This window comes from Salvelinus fontinalis, chromosome 19 (assembly GCF_029448725.1).
Source record: "Salvelinus fontinalis isolate EN_2023a chromosome 19, ASM2944872v1, whole genome shotgun sequence".
NCBI lineage: Eukaryota > Metazoa > Chordata > Actinopteri > Salmoniformes > Salmonidae > Salvelinus > Salvelinus fontinalis.
The window spans coordinates 26,006,520-26,028,598 of NC_074683.1; the positions used below are offsets into that span (position 1 = coordinate 26,006,520).

Sequence of the window (22,079 nt, forward strand, 5' to 3'; positions counted from 1 at the left end):
TTATTTGAAATATTTGATTTATTTGAAATAGCCCATGTGAACAAGACCATTTATTTGGTTGTATCATGTAGTGACTGATGTTTCTGTGATCTGTGTTTTCAGGACTGTGAGATTAAGGAGGAGGGTACAAAGCATGTCCTTATCCTATACAATGTTCGCATGGATCAGGCCGGAGGTGTCGACTTCCAGGCTGCCAATGCTAAATCCAATGCTCAGCTTAGAGTTAAAGGTGAGAATCTTATGACACAACATACAAACACACGTTTTAATTTTGACTAAATATTATGGCTTTCCTCTGACAAGTAACTTTTTGTATGGCAAGTAGTACATTTTGGTAGTGCAAGTTGTACTCCACCATTTTGCTAGTTGACTGACGGCAAAAGATACTAAAGCTCAGCAAGGGAGAGCTGTTGTCCAATCAGATGTTGTGGCTATTTTAGAAGCCTCATGCCTTATCTGGAGTGGGTGGTCAGTGATTATGATTGGTAGAGCTACAACACTCACAGTGAGAAGACACTCTAAATGCAAATAACTAGGACAGTCCATGATAACCCGATTTTACCTCGAGCCCTTAGTTGTTCTGGTGGTTTAGGGACCCAAGGAGAATATGCCTGTTAAGAATTGGGATACAAAGATGTCTGGTAAAAGAAGTACTTGTTTCTTATGAGTCAGTCAACTAACCATGTCTTCTCCTCGATCTGAAGCGCGGAGTATAGGGCTTATGCGGCCTCTCAAGGATGTTACTGTTACTGCCGGGGAGACCGCCACTTTCGACTGTGAACTTACTTATGAAGGAATCGTTGTAGAATGGTTCTTGGGAAGCACCAAGATGGAGCTAGGTGAAAGGGTAAGTACTGCAGAATTTACATTCACAACTGCTGTATAGCCAAAAGCAGATATTATTTTTGAATTGAAGTATGTATATTCAACTAATACTTTATAGTTGACTTTACAAATGTCTATTATTCAGCTCTTTATTGGCTTTCCAAATAATTTACATGACTACCTTAGTCATTACAATCACTTTAAGTAAATGTTTTACACATCTTTAGAGCAAAGTGATAGGGTAAGTACAGTACAACTTGCATTCACATAAACTACTGTCTAATACATTACAATACTTAATAATTGACTTTGTACCTGCACATGTCGTGGAGGCAGCTTCCATTTCCTCCTTTAAAACACAACTAAATACCTACCAAGCTAAAGACCAAGATAGCTTTACATTTGTATTTGCTTAATCTGCTTAATGTCTATGTTTTGCATTAGTAGGTCATGTTTTGATGTTTTGTGATTGTTTATCTATATTTTAATGTGTTGTTCACAGTTTTTGTTTTGTTTCTACCTTAAGCGCATTGAGTGTGGAACATTTGCTCTTCAAATGATATGTTATTATAATATAAAACATATCTTCAAAACCCACCTACCTCAGTCATAATAATCACAAGTGAAATAAAATACATATTTTTGTCACCAACATATTTTATACATATAAGGACATAGACACTTCAGGTCATTGTGCAGCATTATCTGTGTCGAGATAACATTTGACTGTTCATTCCTGTGAGCGTTGCTTGAGCTATTTTTAACAGCTTCAAGAGTTGGTGAGCCACCCAAGTGTTACACTTTTGCTGTAATATTTCATAGCTGTACATTTAAAATGTAAAATAGGTAATTTACAACGTGTTCCATGTTTGTAACCAAGACAATTAATCAGGCTTTATCAATCTGTTTGACTGGCGTCCAGGAGGTGTACTTAAAGCTGCTTCACTCTACAGATACAGGAGAAAGACTACTGCCCTATGGGCCGTTCTGGCTCAGACAAGGCTTACATACATATTAAACTGTTTTATTTCCTCAGGTGGTCACCAGAGCAGAAGGCAGAGGACACAGCCTAACTATCAGAAATGTCAAGCTGACAGAAGCTGGGGAAGTCGGGCTCACTGCAAAGGACTTCAAGACCCAGGCCAAACTCATTGTCAGGGGTAGGTTATATTTGATAAATCATTATGGAGATTATCTGACATACCACTAGAGCTCCCTTGCTGAAACTGTCCTTGTTATTAAACATGTTAGCACACATTTGTTTGTCTAGTTAAGCATGGCATGCAGATATTTTCAAATGGAATAAGATCAACTACATAAGTGTGGGTGCAGTTCATTTATCTACAGTGCCTTCCGAAAGTATTCACACCCCTTGATTCTTTCAGCATTTTGTCGTGTTACTGTTACGTTGGCATGAAGGATCGAGAAACAGGCGCAGGAATGCGTAATAGTGGTTTTTATTAAGCCCAATTGACGACGTGCCGTGTAAAGGCACGGTGACAAAGACCAAACAAACATGTAACAAAAACATAGGGTTGAAACCCAAACAAAAGAGCGAGGAGTACCTCGAATAAATACACATGCGCGTATGATGATTAACACACGGGCCGAGACCCAGAATCATCTGCGCAATCCACAAGGGCACGAAAGCCCAAAACACACAGCACAGGTACTCACACGCACCAACGGACATTGTAACAATAATCAACAAGACCATGGAAACCAAATGGCACATATATACAAATACTAATCAGTGGGGATAGGGGACAGGTGTGCATGATGAAAGTTCCGGAGGGATCCGTGACAGTTACAGCCTGAATTTAAAATGGATTAAATTGAGATGGTGTCACTGGCCTACACACAATACCCCATAATGTTAAAGTGGGATTATATTTTTTTCAAAATCATTACAAATTAATTAAAAATGAAAAGCTGAAATGTCTTGAGTAAACAAGTACTCAACCCCTTTGTTATGACAAGCCTAAATAAGTTGAGGAGTAAAAATGTGCTTAACAAGTCACATGTTTCATGCACTCACTCTGTGTGCAATAATAGTGTTTAACATTATTTTTTAATGACTACCTCATTTCTGTACCCCACACATACAATTTTCTTTAAGGTCCCTCACTTGACCATTGAATTTCAAACACAGATTCAATCACAAAGACCAGGGAGGTTTTCCAATGTCTTGCAAAGTATCAGGAATCAGATAGGACCCAAGTGCAGACCTTGTCGAAGTTACAATGTTTATTGCAGCAAACAGAGGCAAATGTACAAGAGGGCAAGCAGGCTCAGGGTCAGGTCAGGCAGAGGTCGGAAATCCAGATAGGGGCAGAGGTACCAGACGGCAGGCAGGCTCAGGGGCAGGCAGAGTGGTCAGGCGAGTGGGTTCAGGGTCAGGACGGGCAAGGGTCACAACCCAGGAGGACGAGAAATAGAGAGGCTGGGAAAAGACAGGAGCTGACAGGACAAAACGCTGGTAAGCTTGACAAACAAAACAAACTGGCACTGACAGACAGAAAACACAGGTATAAATACACAGGGGATAATGGGGAAGATGGGCGACACCTGGAGGGGAGTGGAGACAATCACAAGGACAGGTGAACCAGATCAGGGCGTGACGCAAAGAAGGGGACCTATTGGTAGATGGGTAAAAATAAAAAATGAGACATTGAATTACACTTTGGATGGTGTATCAATAAAACCAGTCACTACAAAGATACAGGCGTCCTTCCTCACTCAGTTGCCGGAGAGAAAGGAAATCATGGATTTCACCATGAGGCCAATGGTGACTTTAAAACAGTTACAGAGTTTAATGGCTGTGATAGTAGAAAACTGAGGATGGATCAACAACATTGTAGTTACTCCACAATACTAACCTAAGGGACAGAGTGAAAAGAAGGAAGCCTGTACAGAATATAATATTCCAAAACATGCAACAAGGCACTAAAGTAAAACTGCAAAAAATGTGGCAAAGAAATACACTTTATGTCATGAATACAAAACGTTATGTTTGGGGCAAATCCAACACAACACATAACTGAGTACCACTCTTCATATTTTCAAGCATGGTGGTGGCTGCATCATGGTATGGGTATGCTTGTCATCAGCAAGGACTAGGGAGTTTTTCAGGATAAAAAGGAATAGAGCTAAGCACAGGCAAAATCCTAGAGGAAAACCTGTCTCAGTCTGCTTTCCAACAGACACTGGGAGACAAATTCACCTTTCAGCAGGACAATAACCTAAAACACAAGGCCAAATATACACTGGAGTTGCTTACCAAGATGACATTGAATGTTCCTGAGTGGCCTAGTTACAGTTCTGACTTAAATTGGCTTGAAAATCTATGGTAAGACTTGAAAATGGCTATCTACCAATGATCAACAACCAACTTGACAGAGTTTGAGGATTTAAAAAATAATAATAATGTGCAAATATTGTACAATCTAGATGTGCAAAGCTCTTAGAGACTTGAGTCCCAGAAAGACTCAAATCTGTAATCACGGCCAAATGTGTGAATACTTATGTAAATGAGATATTTCTGTATTTTATTTTCAATGCATTTGCAAAGAATTCTAAAAACATGTTTTCACTTTGTCATTATGGGGTATTGTGTGTAGATGGGTGAGAAAAACCTATTTAATCCATTTTGAATTCAGTTTATAACACAACAAAATGTGGAACAAGTAAACCGGTATGAATACTTCCTGAGGGCACTGTATATCTTTATTGCAACTAATATAATGGTCTCCTGCTTTACAGAGCCACCAGTTGAGTTCACCAAACCTCTGGAGGACCAGACAGTTGAGGAAGAGGCCACTGCTACATTGGAGTGTGAAGTCTCCAGGGAAAACGCTGAGGTCAGGTGGTTCAGAGACACACAGGAGATCCGCAAAACTAAGAAATATGACCTTATTGTTGATGGCCGAAAGAGAAGACTCATCATTCATGGCTGTACTCTAGATGACTCAAAGACATATACATGCGATGCTAAAGAATTCAAAACCTCTGCTTTCCTGAATGTTGAACGTAAGTAAAAGGATGATTCAACACAAATAAATATTGCAAATGAACAGAATTCGCAAGCAGAGTTTTAGAGAGTATATAATATATATTTTTGCTTACAGCTCCACATGTTGAGTTCTCTAAGCCACTCCATGATGTTGAGGTCAAAGAAAAGGAAAATGCCAGATTTGAGTGTGAGGTGTCTCGTGAGAATGCCAAGGTAAGTGATTATGAATGAAAATACTTTAAAATAATCAGCTCTACCTAAATGAAAACAGAGGAATCAATTAACATTGGTTTACATGCACAAGAAGTCTGATGATATATTATTGTCTGTTCAAACAGGTCAAATGGTACAAGGACGGCAACGAGATCAGAAAGGGAAAGAAATACGAGATCATTGCCAATGGTGTCAAGCGTATCCTTGTGGTCACCAAGACAGTCTTCGATGATGAAGCAGAGTACGAATGTGACGCTAAGACCTCCAAGTCCTCTGGCATGCTGACAGTTATTGGTAAGGCTTTGTTTTCATTCTCAGTTACTACGAGATTCATATCTATACCATCAACCACAGATTTGACTGATTACAATATCTTCTCCTTGCAGAGGAAGAGGCTAAGTTTACCAAGAACCTGTCTAATGTGGAGGGAACAGAAACAGACAGTGTGAAGATGATTTGTGAAGTGTCGAAGGCCAGCGCTGAGGTCACCTGGTGGAAGGGAGACCAGGAACTACCAGAAGGAGGAAGATATGAACAGGTCACGGATGGAAGGAAGAGAATCTTCATTATTCAAGATCTCAAGATGGAGGATGCTGGAGAGTATAACTGCAGACTGCATAACGCCAAGACATCTGCAACATTAACACTGAATGGTAAAGAAATCAGATATGAGCTGTAAATTGAAAACATATACATTCTTTAAAATTATATAAATTATGTCCATATGTTTGAGTGCAGGTTAAGGTGCTGATACAAATTATATGCATCTCCACTCATCTTCCTTTTTTGGTCTTCTAGAACTGGCTGCGGAGTTCATTGCCAGGCCTCAGAGTCTTGAGGTGGTTGAAGGAGAAAAGGCTGAATTTGTCTGCTCAGTCTCTAAAGACACCTATGAAGTCAAATGGCTCAAGGGTGACAAGGAGATTGTTTCCGGAGATAAGTATGACGTTGTCTGTGATGGCAAGAGAAGAGCACTGATAGTGAAGAATTGTACACCAAATGATGAAGGAGGCTATGTCGCCTTCATTGGGACTACCAAAGCCTCAGCTGACTTGTTTGTCATTGGTGGGTACTTGTACAAATACTGCATCATTTGTTTATTGCTGTCTTCTCTATCTAATAGAAAAGGATAGTTATGCTGACACAGTTTTTTTCTCTCAACAGAGAAACTCAGGATCATCACACCCATCAAGGATACGCAAGTGAAGGAAGGACAGGAGATCATCTTCAACTGTGAGGTGAACACTGAGGGAGCTAAAGCTAAGTGGCTGAAGAATGAGGAGACCATGTTTGAGAGCAGCAAGTTTGTCATGATCCAGAAAGACAACGTGTTCTCTCTGAGGATCAAGGGTGCTCAGAAGGCAGATGAAGCAACGTATACTATTACATTGACAAATCATCGTGGTGAACATGCCAAGAGCGATGCCAATGCCAAAGTACAAGGTAAATACAGTAACTTATTTAATTGTGCTAGATACAAATACTGTAGGATGTTATTGAGGAACTGACTTGTCTATCATGTGAATTCACAGAGGAGAAGCTCAAGATTATTGAGCCTCTTGAGGACTGTGAGACACAAGAGAAGAAGACCATCAGCTTCACCTGCAAGGTGAACAGACCTGATATCACCATCAAATGGATGAAGGCTGGCCAGGAGATCACCATGAGCAAACGCATCCTGTACCGTGTGGAGAAAGATAAGCACACACTGACCATCAAGGACTGTGTCATGGACGATGAGGGTGAATACACCGCCATGGCTGGTGATGACAAGTGCACTGCTGAGCTGATCCTCAACGAAGCTCCCACTGACTTCTCCACACCACTCAAAGACCAGACCATCACTGAGTTTGAGGATGCTGAGTTTTCTTGCAAGCTGTCTAAAGAGAAGGCTGTTGTTAAATGGTACAGGAATGGTCGTGAGATCAGAGAGGGACCCAGGTACAAATTTCCCATTGATTGAATGGTTGTGTGTTGATAACGTTGAGAGTATTGAATAGAAAGGTCTGAAAAAGTTGTCTTGCTTGTGTTTTGACAGATACTCATTTGAAAAAGATGGCAGGATTTGCAAACTCAAGATCAAGAAGTGCAGACCAGACGATGAGTGTGAATATGCCTGCGGTGTGGAAGACAGGCGATCCAGGGCCCGCCTCTTTGTTGAAGGTAAGTTGTTAATTTTCTAATGCTTTCTTATACACAATCACACTTTGGGAGATTCGTTATCCTGATGTATTATGTTGTTCTTTCTCACAGAGACCCCAGTTGAGATCGTCAGACCACCTCAGGATGTGTTTGAGCCCCCAGGCTCAGATATTGTGTTTGAGGTGGAGCTCAACAAAGACAGAGTTGAGGTCAAATGGATGAGGAACAACATGATCATCGTCCAGGGTGACAAATACCAGATGATGAGCGAGGGCAAGGTCCACAGACTCCAGGTGTGTGAGGTCAGGCCTCGTGACCAGGGAGAGTACAGAGTCGTTGCCAAGGAGAAGGATGCCAGAGCCAAGCTGGAACTGGCAGGTATGTCAGAGTCACCATCCTGAACTCTTGAACACTTCTCGGTGTAAACGGTTGTTTTGTATTCACACTTGTAATTTTCCATCACAGCTGTGCCAAAGATCAAGACTACTGATCAGAACCTGGTCACAGACGCTGGAAAGCCTTTTGTCATGGCGATCCCCTATGATGCCTATCCTCGTGCAGAGGCTGAGTGGTTCTTCAACATCGTTAGCCTGCCTGTGCAGAACATTGACACCTCCGCAGACAAGACAGAATACAGGCTGAAGAGCCCCAAGAAGACAGATCAGGGCAGGTACAAGATCGTCATCAAGAACAAACACGGACAGGGAGAGGCATTCATCAATCTGGATGTTATTGGTAAGTCTAGGACTGTCATGGTTCTACTCTTTTTGAAAATCATCTAATGGACTACAGTAGTAAGATAGTTTAGGAGGCTTGAAAAGTTGGTCATTAATATTTTTGTGATCTCCAGATGTCCCTGGACCTGTGAAGAACCTCAAAGTGGTTGACACCGCCGACGGTGAGGTCAGCCTGGCCTGGGAAGAGCCAGAGAGTGATGGTGGCAGCAAGATCATTGCATATGTGGTGGAGAGGCGTGATATCAAGCGCAAGACATGGACCCTTGCCACTGACCGTGCTGACGCTCCAGAATACTCTGTTAGCGGTCTCCAGAGGGACAACAAGTACCTCTTCAGAGTATGTGCTCGCAACAGAGTGGGCAGTGGACCCACTGTGGAGACAGACGAAGCTGTCCAGGCCAAGAATAAGTTTGGTAAGCAATACTTGACTACTGTAGAATACAAATGCATGAATTTTCCCAATACTAACTACAACTGTACTGTGATGTCCTATGACCATTATAGCATCAAAAGCTAAACAAATAATAATCTCTCTGTTTTTACTTCAGATGTGCCAGAGGCACCTGAGGACGTTGTGGTTGGCATCGTGAACAGATTCGGAGCCACAGTCTCCTGGGAAAAACCAAAGTCTGATGGCGGATCTGAGATCACCTCCTACATCATTGAGTTCCGTGACAGGACCTCTGTGAGCTGGGAGGTGGCTATGATCGCCAAGGCTCTGGACCGCACAGCCACTCTCACTGATGTGGTTGAGAACAAGGAATACATCTTCCGTGTCAAAGCCGAAAACAAGGCTGGCATTGGCAAGCCAAGTGCTGCCACGGATCCAGTTAAGATCATGGACCCCATTGGTGAGTCAAGATAATGTTGTTCTGACCAACTGAAAATGTTTATGTGGAATAGATAACAGTTGAACACTTTCAAATCTATTACAGAGAAACCAAGCCCACCATTGAACTTCAACTACACTGACCAGACAAAGAACTCTGTCCAGCTGACATGGGAGACCCCCGCCAGCAATGGAGGAAGCATGATCACTGGCTACATTATTCAGAAGTGTGAGGATGGAACAGACAAGTGGCTCAGATGCAATGCCAGGCTCTGTCAGGACCTTAACTACAAGGTAATTGCCACTTTCTTTTTTCAAGCAGTGAAATATGCTTGTTGCCAGTTTGTTCAATTTGTACTGTCATTTGTATTGATTGTTGTTGATGTTGTTGTCCTAGGTATCTGGACTGAAGCAGGGGATGAAGTACCACTACAGAGTGTGCGCAGAGAACGCAGCCGGAGTTTCAGATCCAGCTGATAAGCTTGGACCTCTCTTGGCAGACGATTGTCATGGTGTGTTGTTATTCAATGTTAACTTAAAACAAAGAAAATAGATACTAGAACATAATTGTTTTTTAAAAAGAAATACAAAATACAAATATGTAATGTGGATGTAAACATAATGTTGTTTTTTCATTTTAGTTGGACCTTCCATGGATCTCAGTGGATTTAAGGATGGCCTGGAGGTCATTGTTCCTCATCCACTTGTCATCCGCGTCCCTCTTCTTGGATATCCCACACCCACCGCCAAGTGGAGCTGTGGTGATAAAGAGCTCACTGCTGGTGACCGTGTGTCCATGGTTACAAGGAGCACCTACACAGAACTGACAGTGGCTCCAAGTGTGCGTCCAGACAAAGGCACATACACTCTGCACCTGGAGAATGATGTGACCAGTGCCTTTGGAGAGATTGAAGTCAATGTTATTGGTAAGTGATACACTTGTGATGAAAAAACAACTGGTCTTCATGTTACCAACTTAATTAATATGTTACAGCCCTCTCACCGTGTAGTAGTACTGGCAGTATTTGCTCATTATTTGCCATTTTTGTTTAGCATCACCAAGTGCACCCAAAGACTTCAAGGTTTCCGAGGTGACACGACACCATGTGCACCTGATGTGGGAGGCACCAGAGCATGATGGAGGAAGCCCAGTTATTGGCTACCAAATTGAAAAGAAGGAAGTGTCCCGCAAGACCTGGGTCAAGGTATATCTTATGAGTACACTTTGAATGACAAATTAGTGTTCCTATAACCATAACCGCTAAGGAATAAATGCGTCTGTATGTATATGCTCTCCATTCATCCTATCACTAACTTATATTGTGATTGCTTTTCAGGTTTGCATGGGTGTACAGGACCTGGAGTTCACTGTGGCAGATGTCATTGAAGGCAAAGAGTATTTGTTCAGTGTTACTGCTATCAACAAGTGTGGCCCAGGAGAGCCTGCCTACATTGACGAGCCAGTCAATGTGTCCTCCCCTGCCAGTGAGTACTTATCCTTCTCAGAAACTGATTACAGTAACACATTTATTTGTACACTTGAACTAAATCATACACAAGCTCTACCACGATCGGAAAATGTAAACCATGTGTTTCTTCCAAGCTGTGCCGGATCCACCTGAGAACCTGAAATGGAGAGACAAGTCAGGAAAGGGCATCTTCCTGTACTGGGAGCCACCCAAGTACGACGGCGGAGCTTCAATCAAGAGCTACGTTGTAGACAAATGCCAGCGTGGCACAGACAAGTGGGAGCCATGTGGAGACCCACTGCCTGAGCTGAAGTAAGATCCTAATCTCTATCATTGATACTCTAAATTTGTGTTGTACACAGCCTGAGGTTCAATCAGATTTAGATTTTTGGATAGCGGTAGATTTCCTGATAGTTTAGCATTCTTTTAGAAGTATGTTTAATTTGCAATTGATCAAACCCCATGCTGAAACTTTTCAGTGACTAAATAATACTAAAACTAACAGTTGATCATGTTCTATTAACAATGAAAGGGAGAATACAGATTTACTCAGTTTAACCAGATTGTTGGTTCCCTTTAGATTCCAGGTGACAGGTCTGATTGAGGGACAGTGGTATGCCTACCGTGTGAGGGCTGTCAACAGGCTGGGAGCAGGCAAACCCTGCAGGGCTACAGATGAGATCCTGGCTGTTGATCCTAAAGGTAATCAAATCAAATTGTATTAGTCACATGCGCCGAATACGACAGGTGTAGTAGACCTTATAGTGAAATGCTTACTTACGAGCCCATAACCAACAATGCAGTTTTAAAAAAATACAACAAAAAAAATACAAAAATAAAAGAAATAAAAGTAACAAGTAATTAAAGAGCAGCAGTAAAATATCAATAGCGAGACTATACACAAGGGGTACCAGTACAGAGTCAATGTGCGAGGTACCGTTTTTTTTTAGGTAATATGTACATGTGGGTAGAGTTATTAAAGTGACTATGCATAGATGATATCAACAGACAGTAGCAGCGCTGTAAAAGAGGGGGAGGGGGGACAATGCAAATAGTCTGGGTAGCCATTTGATTAGGTGTTCAGGAGCCTTATGACTTGGGGGTAGAAACTGTTTAGAAGCCTCTTGGACCTAGACTTGGCGCTCCGGTAGCAGAGAGAACAGTCTATGACTAGGGTGACGGGTATCTTTGACAATTTTTAGGGCCTTCCTCTGACACCGCCTGGTATAGAGGTCCTGGATGGCAGAGAACTTGGCCCCAATGATGTACTGGGCCGTTCGCACTACCCTCTGTAGTGCCTTGCCGTCGGAGGCCGAGCAGTTGCCATACCAGGCAGTGATGCAACCCGTCAGGATGCTCTTGATGGTGCAGCTGTAGAACCTTTTGAGGATCTGAGAACCCATGCCAAATCTTTTCAGCCTCCTGAGGGGGAATAGGTTTTGTCGTGCCTTCTTCACGACTTTCTTGGTGTGCTTGGACCATGTTAGGATAAAGTAATCCTTCTAACCCCCCCCCCCCCCACCCCCCTTAAAAGATTTAGATGCACTATTGTAAAGTGGTTGTTCCACTGGATATCATAAGGTGAATGCACCAATTTGTAAGTCACTCTGGATAAGAGCGTCTGCTAAATGACGTAAATGTAAATGTTAGTTTGTTGGGTGATGTGGACACCAAGGAACTTGAAGCTCTCAACCTGCAGCCCCGTCAATGAGAATGGGGGTGTGCCCTGTCCTCTTTTTCCTGTAGTCCACAATCATCTCCTTTGTCTTGATTACGCTAAGGGAGAGGTTGTTGTCCTGGTACCACACGGCCAGGTCTCTGACCTCCTCCCTATAGGCTGTCTCGTCATTGTCGGTGATCAGGACTACCAGTGTTGTGTCATCAGCAAACTTAATGATGGTGTTGGAGTCGTGCCTGGCCGTGGGGTCATGAGTGAACAGGGAGTACAGGAGGGGGCTGACACAAACCCCTGAGGGGCCCCTGTGTTGAGGATCAGCGTGGCGGATGTGTTGTTACCTACCCTTACCACCTGGGGGTGGCCTGTCAGGAAGTCCAGGATCCAGTTGCAGAGGGAAGTGTTTAATCCCAGGGTCCTTAACTTATTGATGAGCTTTGAGGGCACTATGGTGTTGAACGCTGAGCTGTAGTCAATTTTGTCCAGGTGGGAAAGGGCAGTGTGGAGTGAAATAGAGATTGCATCATCTGTGGATCTGTTGGAGCGGTATGCAAATTGGAGTGGGTCTAGGGTTTCTGGGATAATGGGGTTGATGTGTAGGTAATGTATATAATCATGATAATAATACATAGGATTTACGTAGCTCTTTTCTGAATCCTAAAGACACGTGCCCTGAGTTAAACTCTCATTGGTTTGTTGCAGAAATGTCACTCTGTTTCCAATTGATCCCAACAGAGCCTCCAGAGATTCAACTGGACGTGAAGTTGCTGGCTGGTTTGACCGCCAGAGCCGGAACCAAGATTGAGCTTCCAGCTGATATTGTCGGAAAGCCCGAACCCAAGGTAAAATGGACCAAGGCTGACCTGGTCCTGAAGGGAGATGATCGCATCACCATCGATACCAAGACAGGAAACTCCACTTTGTCTATCGCCAAAACCGTCAGAGAAGACACATCTACTTACATCATTGAGGCAGTCAACAGCAGTGGTCGTGCTACCGCAACTGTTGATGTCAACATTCTTGGTAAGATATATTTTTTACCCTAAATGTCAATGAAAAAATTGAATGAAATTACAACTTTGGAACAACACATTTTTTATGTTTATAACAATATTTGAATGTCACCCAACAGATAAGCCTGGTCCTCCAGCTGCGTTTGATATCTCTGAGATCACCAACCACTCCTGCTACCTGGCCTGGAACCCTCCCAGAGACGACGGAGGTTCTGTCGTCACCAACTACATTGTGGAGCTCAGACCCTTCGACAAAGAGGAGTGGACCAAACTGTCATCCACTGTGAAACAAACCACCTTCAATGCCACAAAACTTATACCTGAAAAGGAATACGTCTTCAGAGTACAGGCTGAGAACCAGTACGGCATCGGCGCCCCTAATGAGCATGTGCCAATCATCGCCAAATACTCCTTTGGTACGTTATCTACTATCTTACATTTATGTTGTCAATAATATACTTTTTACACTGTCATTCATTAAACATAGTCCTCTGTTCTATTATTGCAGTATATATGTGTTGCTGTTGTCTTTTAGATCCTCCTGGTGCTCCATCCAGATTGCAGCCTTCTGATATTGCTAAGGACTCTCTGACTCTGACATGGTACGAGCCTGATGAGGATGGTGGCAGTCCGATCACTGGGTACTGGATCGAGAGGTTCGACCCAGAAAATGACAAATGGATCAGATGCAACAAGCTGCCCATCAAGGACATCACCTTTAGGTACAGTTGGCCTGTTTAGGTTCTATAATTATACTGTACTATACTATAGTTATCTATTATATTACATTTTGTGATTTTGTATGTGTATATCCACAGTCGTATCAAATATGTTAATTTCAGGGTGAAGGGCCTGCCTACTAAGAAGAAGTACAAGTTCCGTGTCTTGGCCGAGAATCTTGCAGGACCAGGAAAACCAAGCACTGAGACTGATCCAGTCTTGGTCAAGGATCCAATTGGTATGTTGTGTTATATTGATCATTTAGTTATATTCTTTTCATAAATGAAAAAGATAGCTTTATCATTTAAAGAAAACAAGTATCATCGGCAAAATAAGACCTGTCATAAACCTGTCATGTTACTTGTATTCCAGATCCTCCATGGGCTCCTGGCAAACCCTTCATCAGAGAAATAGCTAAGACATCTGCCTTCCTGCAATGGACCAGGCCAGAGCACGACGGCGGTGCCAAGATCGAGGGTTACATCATTGAGTTCCTGAAGACTGGTACCGAAGCATGGATCAGAGCAGCAGAGGACGTGCCCCAGACTGAGCACTTCCTGAAGGGTTTGATGGAGAAACAGGAGTACTCATTCAGAGTCAAGGCCGTCAACTGCGCAGGAGAGAGTGAGCCCAGTGACCCTAGCGATCCTGTGGTCTGCAAGGAAAGACTCTGTAAGTCATGATGCTAACTCCGACAATTAGGCTTAGAGCAGGGATCCCCAACTGGCGGCTTGCTGGCCAACTTTGATCGTGGGTGATTTTATTTGGCCCCCCAAGCTTGATGAAAAAATAAAGTTTATAAATGTTTAATATTTTTATTGTTGGACAGAAGACTGTAAAAACACCAGCAAATCAGCTCCAAGTGATTTGAATTTTGGAAATCTGTTCCAAAGTCCCATGCATAATAGAGAGATATATGTGATCGTATACAAATGTAAGCAAGATTTGAAATTATTATGTTTTTGTGAAATATTATATATGTTTGGTCTTCTTGCGGTCACATTGCAGTCTACAAATGATTTGTAATTATGTTCCGGCCCCCTGACCATCCGCTCAACAAAAAATTGTCCCTCAGCTGAATCCAGTTGATGATCCATGGCTTTGAGAGACAATACTAGCTGGAATTGGAAATTATATGAGCTTCATTTAGCCTCTTCTATTCAACAGATCCTCCATCACCTCCTCAATGGCTTGAGGTGGCCAACATCACAAAGATCAACGCTGAGCTGAAGTGGCAAGCTCCTGACAACGACGGTGGCTCTCCAATCACCAACTACGTTGTTGAGAAGAGGGACGTCAGGCGTAAGGGCTGGACTGCGGTGGACACCACTGTGAAGGAGCTGAAGTACACTGTCACTCCACTGAATGAGGGCTCTCTCTATGTGTTCCGCGTGGCTGCTGAGAACGCAGTCGGACAGAGTGATTACTGTGAACTGGAAGACTCTGTTCTAGCTAAAGATACTTTCAGTACGTTTCTATCCTGTCCCACTTCATTCATTCTGTTGTTGATGGAGAATTAAAGTCAATGGAGTAGTTCTTACAACTTATGAACTTTGCTTTTATATTTTTCTTTCCAGCCACTCCTGGGCCACCTTATGCCTTAACTATTGTGGAGGTGTCCAAGAGACACGTTGAACTGAAATGGGAAGCTCCAAAGAGTAATGGTGGGAGGCCCATTACAAAGTAAGTGAATAACAAACTTGTAATTGTCTATATGTTTGTCATGACAGTATTTGTATTTAAGTAATTTTAAACCATTTTAAAATAATACATACCATTTGCTTTTTAGGTACGTCATTGAGAAGAAAGAGAAACTTGGAACCCGCTGGGTGAAGTCTGGAAAGACCCCTGACGCTCTGTGCACCTACAAAGTCACAGACGTGGATGAGGGCACTGAGGTTCAGTTCCAGGTCCGTGCTGAGAATGAGGCCGGTGTTGGACACCCTAGTGAACCAACAGAAGTAGTCACCATTGAGGATGCTACAAGTGAGTTGTCTGTTACATTCTCAATGTATATTCATCTTATACTGTAGATTGATTATTTAATATAACTTTGTCTTGGCATGGCAAAGGCAATCAATATTAGGAAGGAAAAGGTGCTACTCTCGCTCACACTCCACGAGACACCTCTTCTCACATTGGTAGAGCGCATTCCACTACTTTTCAAAGGAAACCAATGTGAATAATGTGTTTTTTCTTCTTCCCAGGTCCACCATCTCCTCCTGTTGACTTGGTCATAGTTGGTGCCAGTAGAGAGCATATCAACATTACCTGGAAGGTACCATTGAAGAATGGAGGTAGCCCCATCACAGGATACCATGTTGAGCTCCGAGAGGCTAAAGCTGAGAAGTGGATGAGAATCAACACTCGCCCAGTCAAGGAGCTCAAATACAAAGCAGAGGAAAGCGTCAAGCCAGAGAAACAATATGTCCTGAGAGTCCGTGCCATCAACTCTGTTGGTGTCAGCGATCCTTCTGCCATTTCTGAGAAGGTCTTTGCCAAGGATCCAGACTGTAAGCAGACTTACCATACCCCTAAGTGTCAAATGGAAATAAATCTTATGCCACTTATTGAAAATAAATGGGAAGTAACATATACATCTCTTTATCCCCTCTCTCAGGTATTCCTACTATGGACATGGAGGCCCTAGACATTGTGGTGGTTGAGGGTGACAAGCTGCATATCAACATCCCATACAATGCCATCCCCAAACCAGAGATGGTCTGGAGCAAAATCTTCCACACAGATACTGCCATTGGCACAAAGTTACAGAATGATGACAGACTGTCGATGACTTGTGAGCTCAACAGTGTCCACCTGGAAGTGATGAAGTGTGTGCATGATGATGCTGGAGAATACTCCGTCACTCTGGAGAATGCGATCGGAACAGCCACCAGAATCATCAACGTTAAAGTTATTGGTAAGATTCACAAATAGTATTCACTTGAATTCTTCACTGTGAAAATATTTGGTGTTAAGTCAAAATATGTTTTACTTAAAATGCAGAAAACAGACTGTATAGCATATTCTGCGTTATATTCACAGGTCTGCCCGGCCAATGCAAGGACATCAATGCAGATGAGATCACTAAGAACTCCTGCAAGCTGACATGGGAGGCTCCAGAGAGTGATGGTGGTACTCCAATTCTCCACTACGTTCTGGAGCGTAGAGGGGCTTCTAATAAGACTTTCAGGCCTCTAATGTCAGGAGAAAACATCCTGACCTACCAGGTCAACGATCTCAAGCTGAACGAAGAATATCACTTCCGGGTCAAGGCTGTCAACAATGTCGGCTCTGGGCCATTCCTGGAGCTCCGCAACCCTGTCATCACTATGGAAGTGAAACGTAAGTGTTCTGGAACACTTTCCAACTTTTCACAGTTGGTTAGAATTGCTTGATAGTTTCTTCACCACCATTTTTGAAGGAGCAGGAACATAGGAGAATGTGTTGGATGTATGAACCCTTCTCGGCTCCATGGATTATGGATTGCAGAGATATGTATTGATGTTATTTTTCCTGTTATTTACAGAGAAACCAGATCCACCCATTGATGTTGAGGCTCATGATCCAACCGCCAACTCTATCACACTGACCTGGAAACCACCAGTGTCTGACGGTGGTTGCGCCATCACTGGCTACATCCTAGAATGCATTGAGAAGGATGGTGATAGATTCCAGAGAATCAACCCATCCCTGGTGCCTGGTTTCACCTATGTGGTGAAGGATATGAAGGAAGGCAAAGAGTATCAGTTCCGTGTTCGCGCTGAGAACGCTGCTGGAGTCAGCGAGCCGTCTCGCAGCACTCCAATGACCATGATCGCTGCTCCCGTTGGTATGGCTACCTTTTTGACATTGTTTTATTTTTGTTTGTTATTTGTTCTGTATTGTAAAATACCTTTGGGTCCTTGAAAAGCGCTCCGAAAGGACTCTGAAGGTCATTAGCGTCTGATGTACACCAATTTGAAAGATCAAGAGCTAGATTCTATCAGATCCGTGCTAGCCGACACCCGCATGTTTTGCCAGTGTCGGAGACACAACTGTGTTAGAGCTGTGAAATCCACAATCGGATCCTTGTGCTACCTTATTGTGAAAACTGCCATTGGATGCAACGAAACCACACCCAACTTTATATCCGAAAAAATCCCATGCAGCCGCGTTAGAAGTTCATGCAGCCGCGTTAGAAGTTCAAACACTCGAATGCGTGATGTTTTATTGTCTACACTATTGTCTACACTTCGATTAGGCTGATAGGCTATAAATCCCCCCATCCAAATGAACATGAAAACATGCATTAGCCTGTCATTATTTCTATAATCGATAGAGCTTAAACGATATTGCCGTTTTGAACTTCTAACGCAGTATAGGGATAATAAGGAAGGGAGTGGTTCGTGACACACAAGAGCAGCCGCTCACCGATTGGTCAGCTCATACCACAGCTACACCTCCAACACACTATGTGGATGTCGGCCAACGCAGTTGACGCTATATCTGATTGAATCGAAGCCAAAGTGTATGTATAATAATAACATGTGGTTTAACCCATACAGATAGAATGAATAGAACAGGCTTGGAAGCTTTAACCCTAGCAATGTTACTGGAAAACGTATTGTACACTTGCAATGGCTGCCTGGTCTTGTGATGCAATAATTTCCATGGTGATTTGGAATATTCTATCAACTGATGCTTGATTGCCATGGTAATGTAGAATGTTCATTGAAATTATGCAGCTCGTGCAATGGAATGTCTTTTTTTTATGTCAGTTGAGTTGACTCAACAAATCACAGAACAGATTGAAGGGTACACTTCCTGCTTTTACTTCCTGGCATGGATACACTCACAATGGCTACCAGTCTATCCATTATGCCATCATTGACTTGAATGGGGACACCTGTTCTATTCAATCTATTTCTATGGTTTAGCCTTTGTGTTGTCAATTCTTTCAGAAAAACCCAAGGTGTCCCTCCATGCTCGCCTGCAGCATGGCCTGTGCATCAGGAAGGGTGAGGAGATCCGCCTGGACGCTTACATCTCTGGCGCTCCATACCCAACTGTCACCTGGCTCAGGAACAACGAAGACGTCAAGAATGTACCAGAGAAGAAGCCAGTACCGCCTATTCTGAAGAAGAAGAAGGGGGGCAAGGTTGAACCTGAAGAACCTGAGGTGTTCGTAACCCCTCTTCATGAGCGTCTTTCTTATGCTGTAAAGAAGGGCGAGACCTCAATCATGGTGCGAGACTCCATCAGAGCTGACCACGGTCACTTCTGCATCCAGGCCGAGAACTCTCATGGTGTTGCAACTGCATACTGTGACGTCAACGTCCTTGGTAAGCCAATGATCCTCATCACAAACTACTTTCAGTCATTTTTCAGAACTTTACTTACTTATTTAGTAATTTTACTCCTCCTGGAGCATAAGCCATCAACAACAGTTTCAACATTCTCTTTTCTATGATTTGTACAGATAAACCTGGACCTCCAGTGAACTTTGTCTTTGAGGAGATCAGGGACACCTCTGTCATCTGCAAGTTCGACCCTCCTCTTGACGATGGTGGTAGTGAGATCCTGAACTACATCCTTGAAAAGAAAGACAACAAGAATGAAGATATCGGATGGATCACGGTAACTTCAACCCTCAAGGTTTGCAACTATCCTGTTACCAAACTGATTGAAGGAAAGGAGTACATCTTCCGTATTACCGCTGAGAACAAGTTTGGCTGCGGACCTTCATGTCTCTCTGAGCCAGTCGTTGCCAAGAACCAATTCGGTAAATATCTACAATTACATTTCTGTTTTTCCTTTACTATCAGTTATAAACGTTTGTTGAAATGTGTATTTTCCCTTTACTATCACTGGTAAAAGTGTTTGTTTTTGTCATTAACTGCCAATTACAACATTCTACTTTTCCCCTTCTATTCTTTCAAGATCCACCTGATGCTCCAAACACACCCAGAATTGGAGAGGTAACTGCCAACAGTGTGTTCATCTCCTGGCATGAGCCCAAGGACAACGGTAGTCCCATCCTGGGCTACTGGATCGAGAGGAAGGAAATGAACAGCAAACACTGGACTAGGGTGAACCGCTTCCTGCTCAATTCCCTCTCTGTGAAGATTGAGGGTCTTATGGAAGGCCTAGTATACATATTCAGAGTCTGTGCTGAGAATCTGGCTGGCCCCGGACCCTTCAGTGTCCCAACTGATCCCCAGATTGCTATGGATCCAATCTGTAAGTTTATCTGAGAATAGATACCAACACTACAATCTATTGTGGAATCCTACGTTTTTTATTTTTTATTACTTAGTCAAACATTGATGTCAATGGGAGCTTACGTGAAAATTTGATATGTGGAAGTTAGGATTCACCCCTATATGCCTTAGTTGACACACTATCATCAATATTATAAGCATTGACTCAAGTTATCTCTTTCTGCCTCTACAGTGCCACCTGGCCCACCCACTCCAAGAGTTATTGATACCTCTGCGACAACAGTTGATATTGCCTGGGTTCCCCCCCTGTACAATGGAGGAGGAGATATACTTGGCTACCATGTTGAGAGTGTTCTGGCTGGAGAGAAGGAATGGAAACGTAGTACAGAGTTCAGATGCAAGGAGCTAAAGTATACAGTGACTGGGCTGACGGAGGGCGCTGACTATTACATCCGGGTTATTGCTGTCAATGACGCCGGACCGGGAGCACCTGGCATGACTGAACCAGTCACTGTGAAGGAGCCTCAAGGTATCTATCTATCAATCAATCAAACAATCAAATGTATTTATAAAGCCCTTTTTATATCAGCAGTTGTCACATAGTGCTTTACAATAACCTGGCGTTGACCCCAGAGAACAAGCCAGTTAACTCATATAGTGAAATCATTCAGCTTCACCATTTAGCTCAACCAGTCAGCTCATATAGTGCAAATATGTCACCGAGCTAATGATATCATACTACCATATAATATTTATATATTTTTTATTGGCCTTCAGTGTACTCATGAAACAAACCTTTCTATGTCTATGTCCCCAGAGCCCCCAGTGGTTGACTTTGATGCCTCTGTGAAGAACGGAGTCATCATCAAAGCCGGCGAGGCTCTGAGACTGCCAGCGTTCGCCATCGGCAGACCACAACCAGAAGTGAAATGGATGAAGGATGAGGGTGAAACTGACAAAGAGCATGTTGTGATCGAAACAGAAGGAAAGAACAGCCTTCTGTTCATCAAGTACGCCAAGAGAACTGATCACGGAAAGTACCAGATCTCTGGAACCAACAGCAGTGGAACCAAGTCTGCTGTCACTAGAGTTGACGTCATGGGTAAGTGTGCAAGCAATCAATTGCTCACATAGGCCCCATCTCAGAGGAGAAGTGCTGATCTAGGATCATGTCCCCAATGTCCATATAATCTTGTTCATTATAATCTAAAAGGCTAAACTGATCCTAGATCGGCACTACTATTCTGAGACGCTTTATGAATACAGGCCATAGTTCTCCTATCTTGAGTTTTCTCATCCTCTTAATTTTTACCCTTTTGTGTGGTTGTAACTAGATGTCCCTGGGCCTGTGGTTAATCTGAAGACTACTCATGTCACCAAGAAGAACATCAGCTTGAGCTGGGCAGATCCTCTAGATAACGGTGGCAGCGATGTCATCGGCTACGTAGTGGAGAAAAAGGATGCAAAAATGAAGCTATTCAGACAACCTATCGAGACTGCTTCCTGCAAGTGTGACATTCAGGGTTTGCTTTCAGAGGAAGAGTACGATTTCCGTGTTTTTGCAAGGAACAAGTACGGTGATGGCGCCCCAACGGACATTGGGCCTATTCTGGCTTCGGATCCCAAAGGTATGACGAGTGAAGAAAATGGCGTTATTGGAGAAAAAAAATCTAATTCAAAGATGTTAGAATCTTATCTGGTTCTAAGATGCATTACATTGTTTGTGGAGAATCTACGATCACAATGTGCTGGAGTGTCTTTCTTTCTATTTACAGATTTTAATATCTGAAAATGATTCTGAAATTGAACTCCTTTCTTTCAGCTGTTCCATCTCCACCATTGAAACTGCACTACACCGAGAGGTGGACGACTGCTATTGCTCTTGCTTGGGAGCCACCTCGCAGCGATGGAGGTAGCCCAATCACGGGTTACTATGTTGAGAAGATGAGAGCAGATGGAAATGAGTTTGATGTGGCCAATCGCAAGCTCTGCAAAGACTTACACATCAAATTGGAGAACCTATCAGAGAACCACGTGTATCAGTTCCGTGTGTTTGCCGTGACTGAGGTGGGAGAGGGCGAACGCTCCAAACCAATCAGTGCTAACATACAGGATGATGAAAGTAAGTAATGTTACACTCTTCTATAAACCTTACCATAAACAATATATTTGTCTTGGATAATAAAGCAACCACAGTAAACTGATTTTTTTGTATTCATCTTAACGAAATGCCTTGTGTGG

The 22,079-nt window shown here is 43.0% G+C and overlaps 1 protein-coding gene across 1 annotated transcript in view; it reads left to right on the forward strand.

The window, feature by feature from the left end:
* ttn.1 (titin, tandem duplicate 1) overlaps positions 1 to 22,079 on the forward strand; it is a 167,156-nt gene that overhangs the window by 63,686 nt on the left and 81,391 nt on the right. Inside the window, exons 83-123 of the mRNA XM_055871142.1 lie at positions 103 to 229; positions 705 to 847; positions 1,862 to 1,985; positions 4,588 to 4,854; positions 4,953 to 5,050; positions 5,176 to 5,344; positions 5,437 to 5,703; positions 5,849 to 6,115; positions 6,215 to 6,493; positions 6,583 to 6,991; positions 7,089 to 7,213; positions 7,304 to 7,570; positions 7,658 to 7,927; positions 8,043 to 8,342; positions 8,478 to 8,780; positions 8,865 to 9,052; positions 9,156 to 9,270; positions 9,400 to 9,684; positions 9,812 to 9,963; positions 10,096 to 10,243; positions 10,362 to 10,539; positions 10,808 to 10,929; positions 12,638 to 12,925; positions 13,035 to 13,331; positions 13,451 to 13,637; positions 13,758 to 13,873; positions 14,008 to 14,307; positions 14,803 to 15,102; positions 15,213 to 15,318; positions 15,425 to 15,621; positions 15,843 to 16,148; positions 16,256 to 16,555; positions 16,681 to 16,980; positions 17,165 to 17,467; positions 18,579 to 18,959; positions 19,097 to 19,399; positions 19,558 to 19,857; positions 20,071 to 20,367; positions 20,656 to 20,940; positions 21,173 to 21,466; positions 21,661 to 21,960. Coding sequence (XP_055727117.1) covers positions 103 to 229; positions 705 to 847; positions 1,862 to 1,985; positions 4,588 to 4,854; positions 4,953 to 5,050; positions 5,176 to 5,344; positions 5,437 to 5,703; positions 5,849 to 6,115; positions 6,215 to 6,493; positions 6,583 to 6,991; positions 7,089 to 7,213; positions 7,304 to 7,570; positions 7,658 to 7,927; positions 8,043 to 8,342; positions 8,478 to 8,780; positions 8,865 to 9,052; positions 9,156 to 9,270; positions 9,400 to 9,684; positions 9,812 to 9,963; positions 10,096 to 10,243; positions 10,362 to 10,539; positions 10,808 to 10,929; positions 12,638 to 12,925; positions 13,035 to 13,331; positions 13,451 to 13,637; positions 13,758 to 13,873; positions 14,008 to 14,307; positions 14,803 to 15,102; positions 15,213 to 15,318; positions 15,425 to 15,621; positions 15,843 to 16,148; positions 16,256 to 16,555; positions 16,681 to 16,980; positions 17,165 to 17,467; positions 18,579 to 18,959; positions 19,097 to 19,399; positions 19,558 to 19,857; positions 20,071 to 20,367; positions 20,656 to 20,940; positions 21,173 to 21,466; positions 21,661 to 21,960 — 9,763 coding nt within the window. The remainder of the gene's footprint in view (positions 1 to 102; positions 230 to 704; positions 848 to 1,861; positions 1,986 to 4,587; positions 4,855 to 4,952; positions 5,051 to 5,175; positions 5,345 to 5,436; positions 5,704 to 5,848; positions 6,116 to 6,214; positions 6,494 to 6,582; positions 6,992 to 7,088; positions 7,214 to 7,303; positions 7,571 to 7,657; positions 7,928 to 8,042; positions 8,343 to 8,477; positions 8,781 to 8,864; positions 9,053 to 9,155; positions 9,271 to 9,399; positions 9,685 to 9,811; positions 9,964 to 10,095; positions 10,244 to 10,361; positions 10,540 to 10,807; positions 10,930 to 12,637; positions 12,926 to 13,034; positions 13,332 to 13,450; positions 13,638 to 13,757; positions 13,874 to 14,007; positions 14,308 to 14,802; positions 15,103 to 15,212; positions 15,319 to 15,424; positions 15,622 to 15,842; positions 16,149 to 16,255; positions 16,556 to 16,680; positions 16,981 to 17,164; positions 17,468 to 18,578; positions 18,960 to 19,096; positions 19,400 to 19,557; positions 19,858 to 20,070; positions 20,368 to 20,655; positions 20,941 to 21,172; positions 21,467 to 21,660; positions 21,961 to 22,079) is intronic.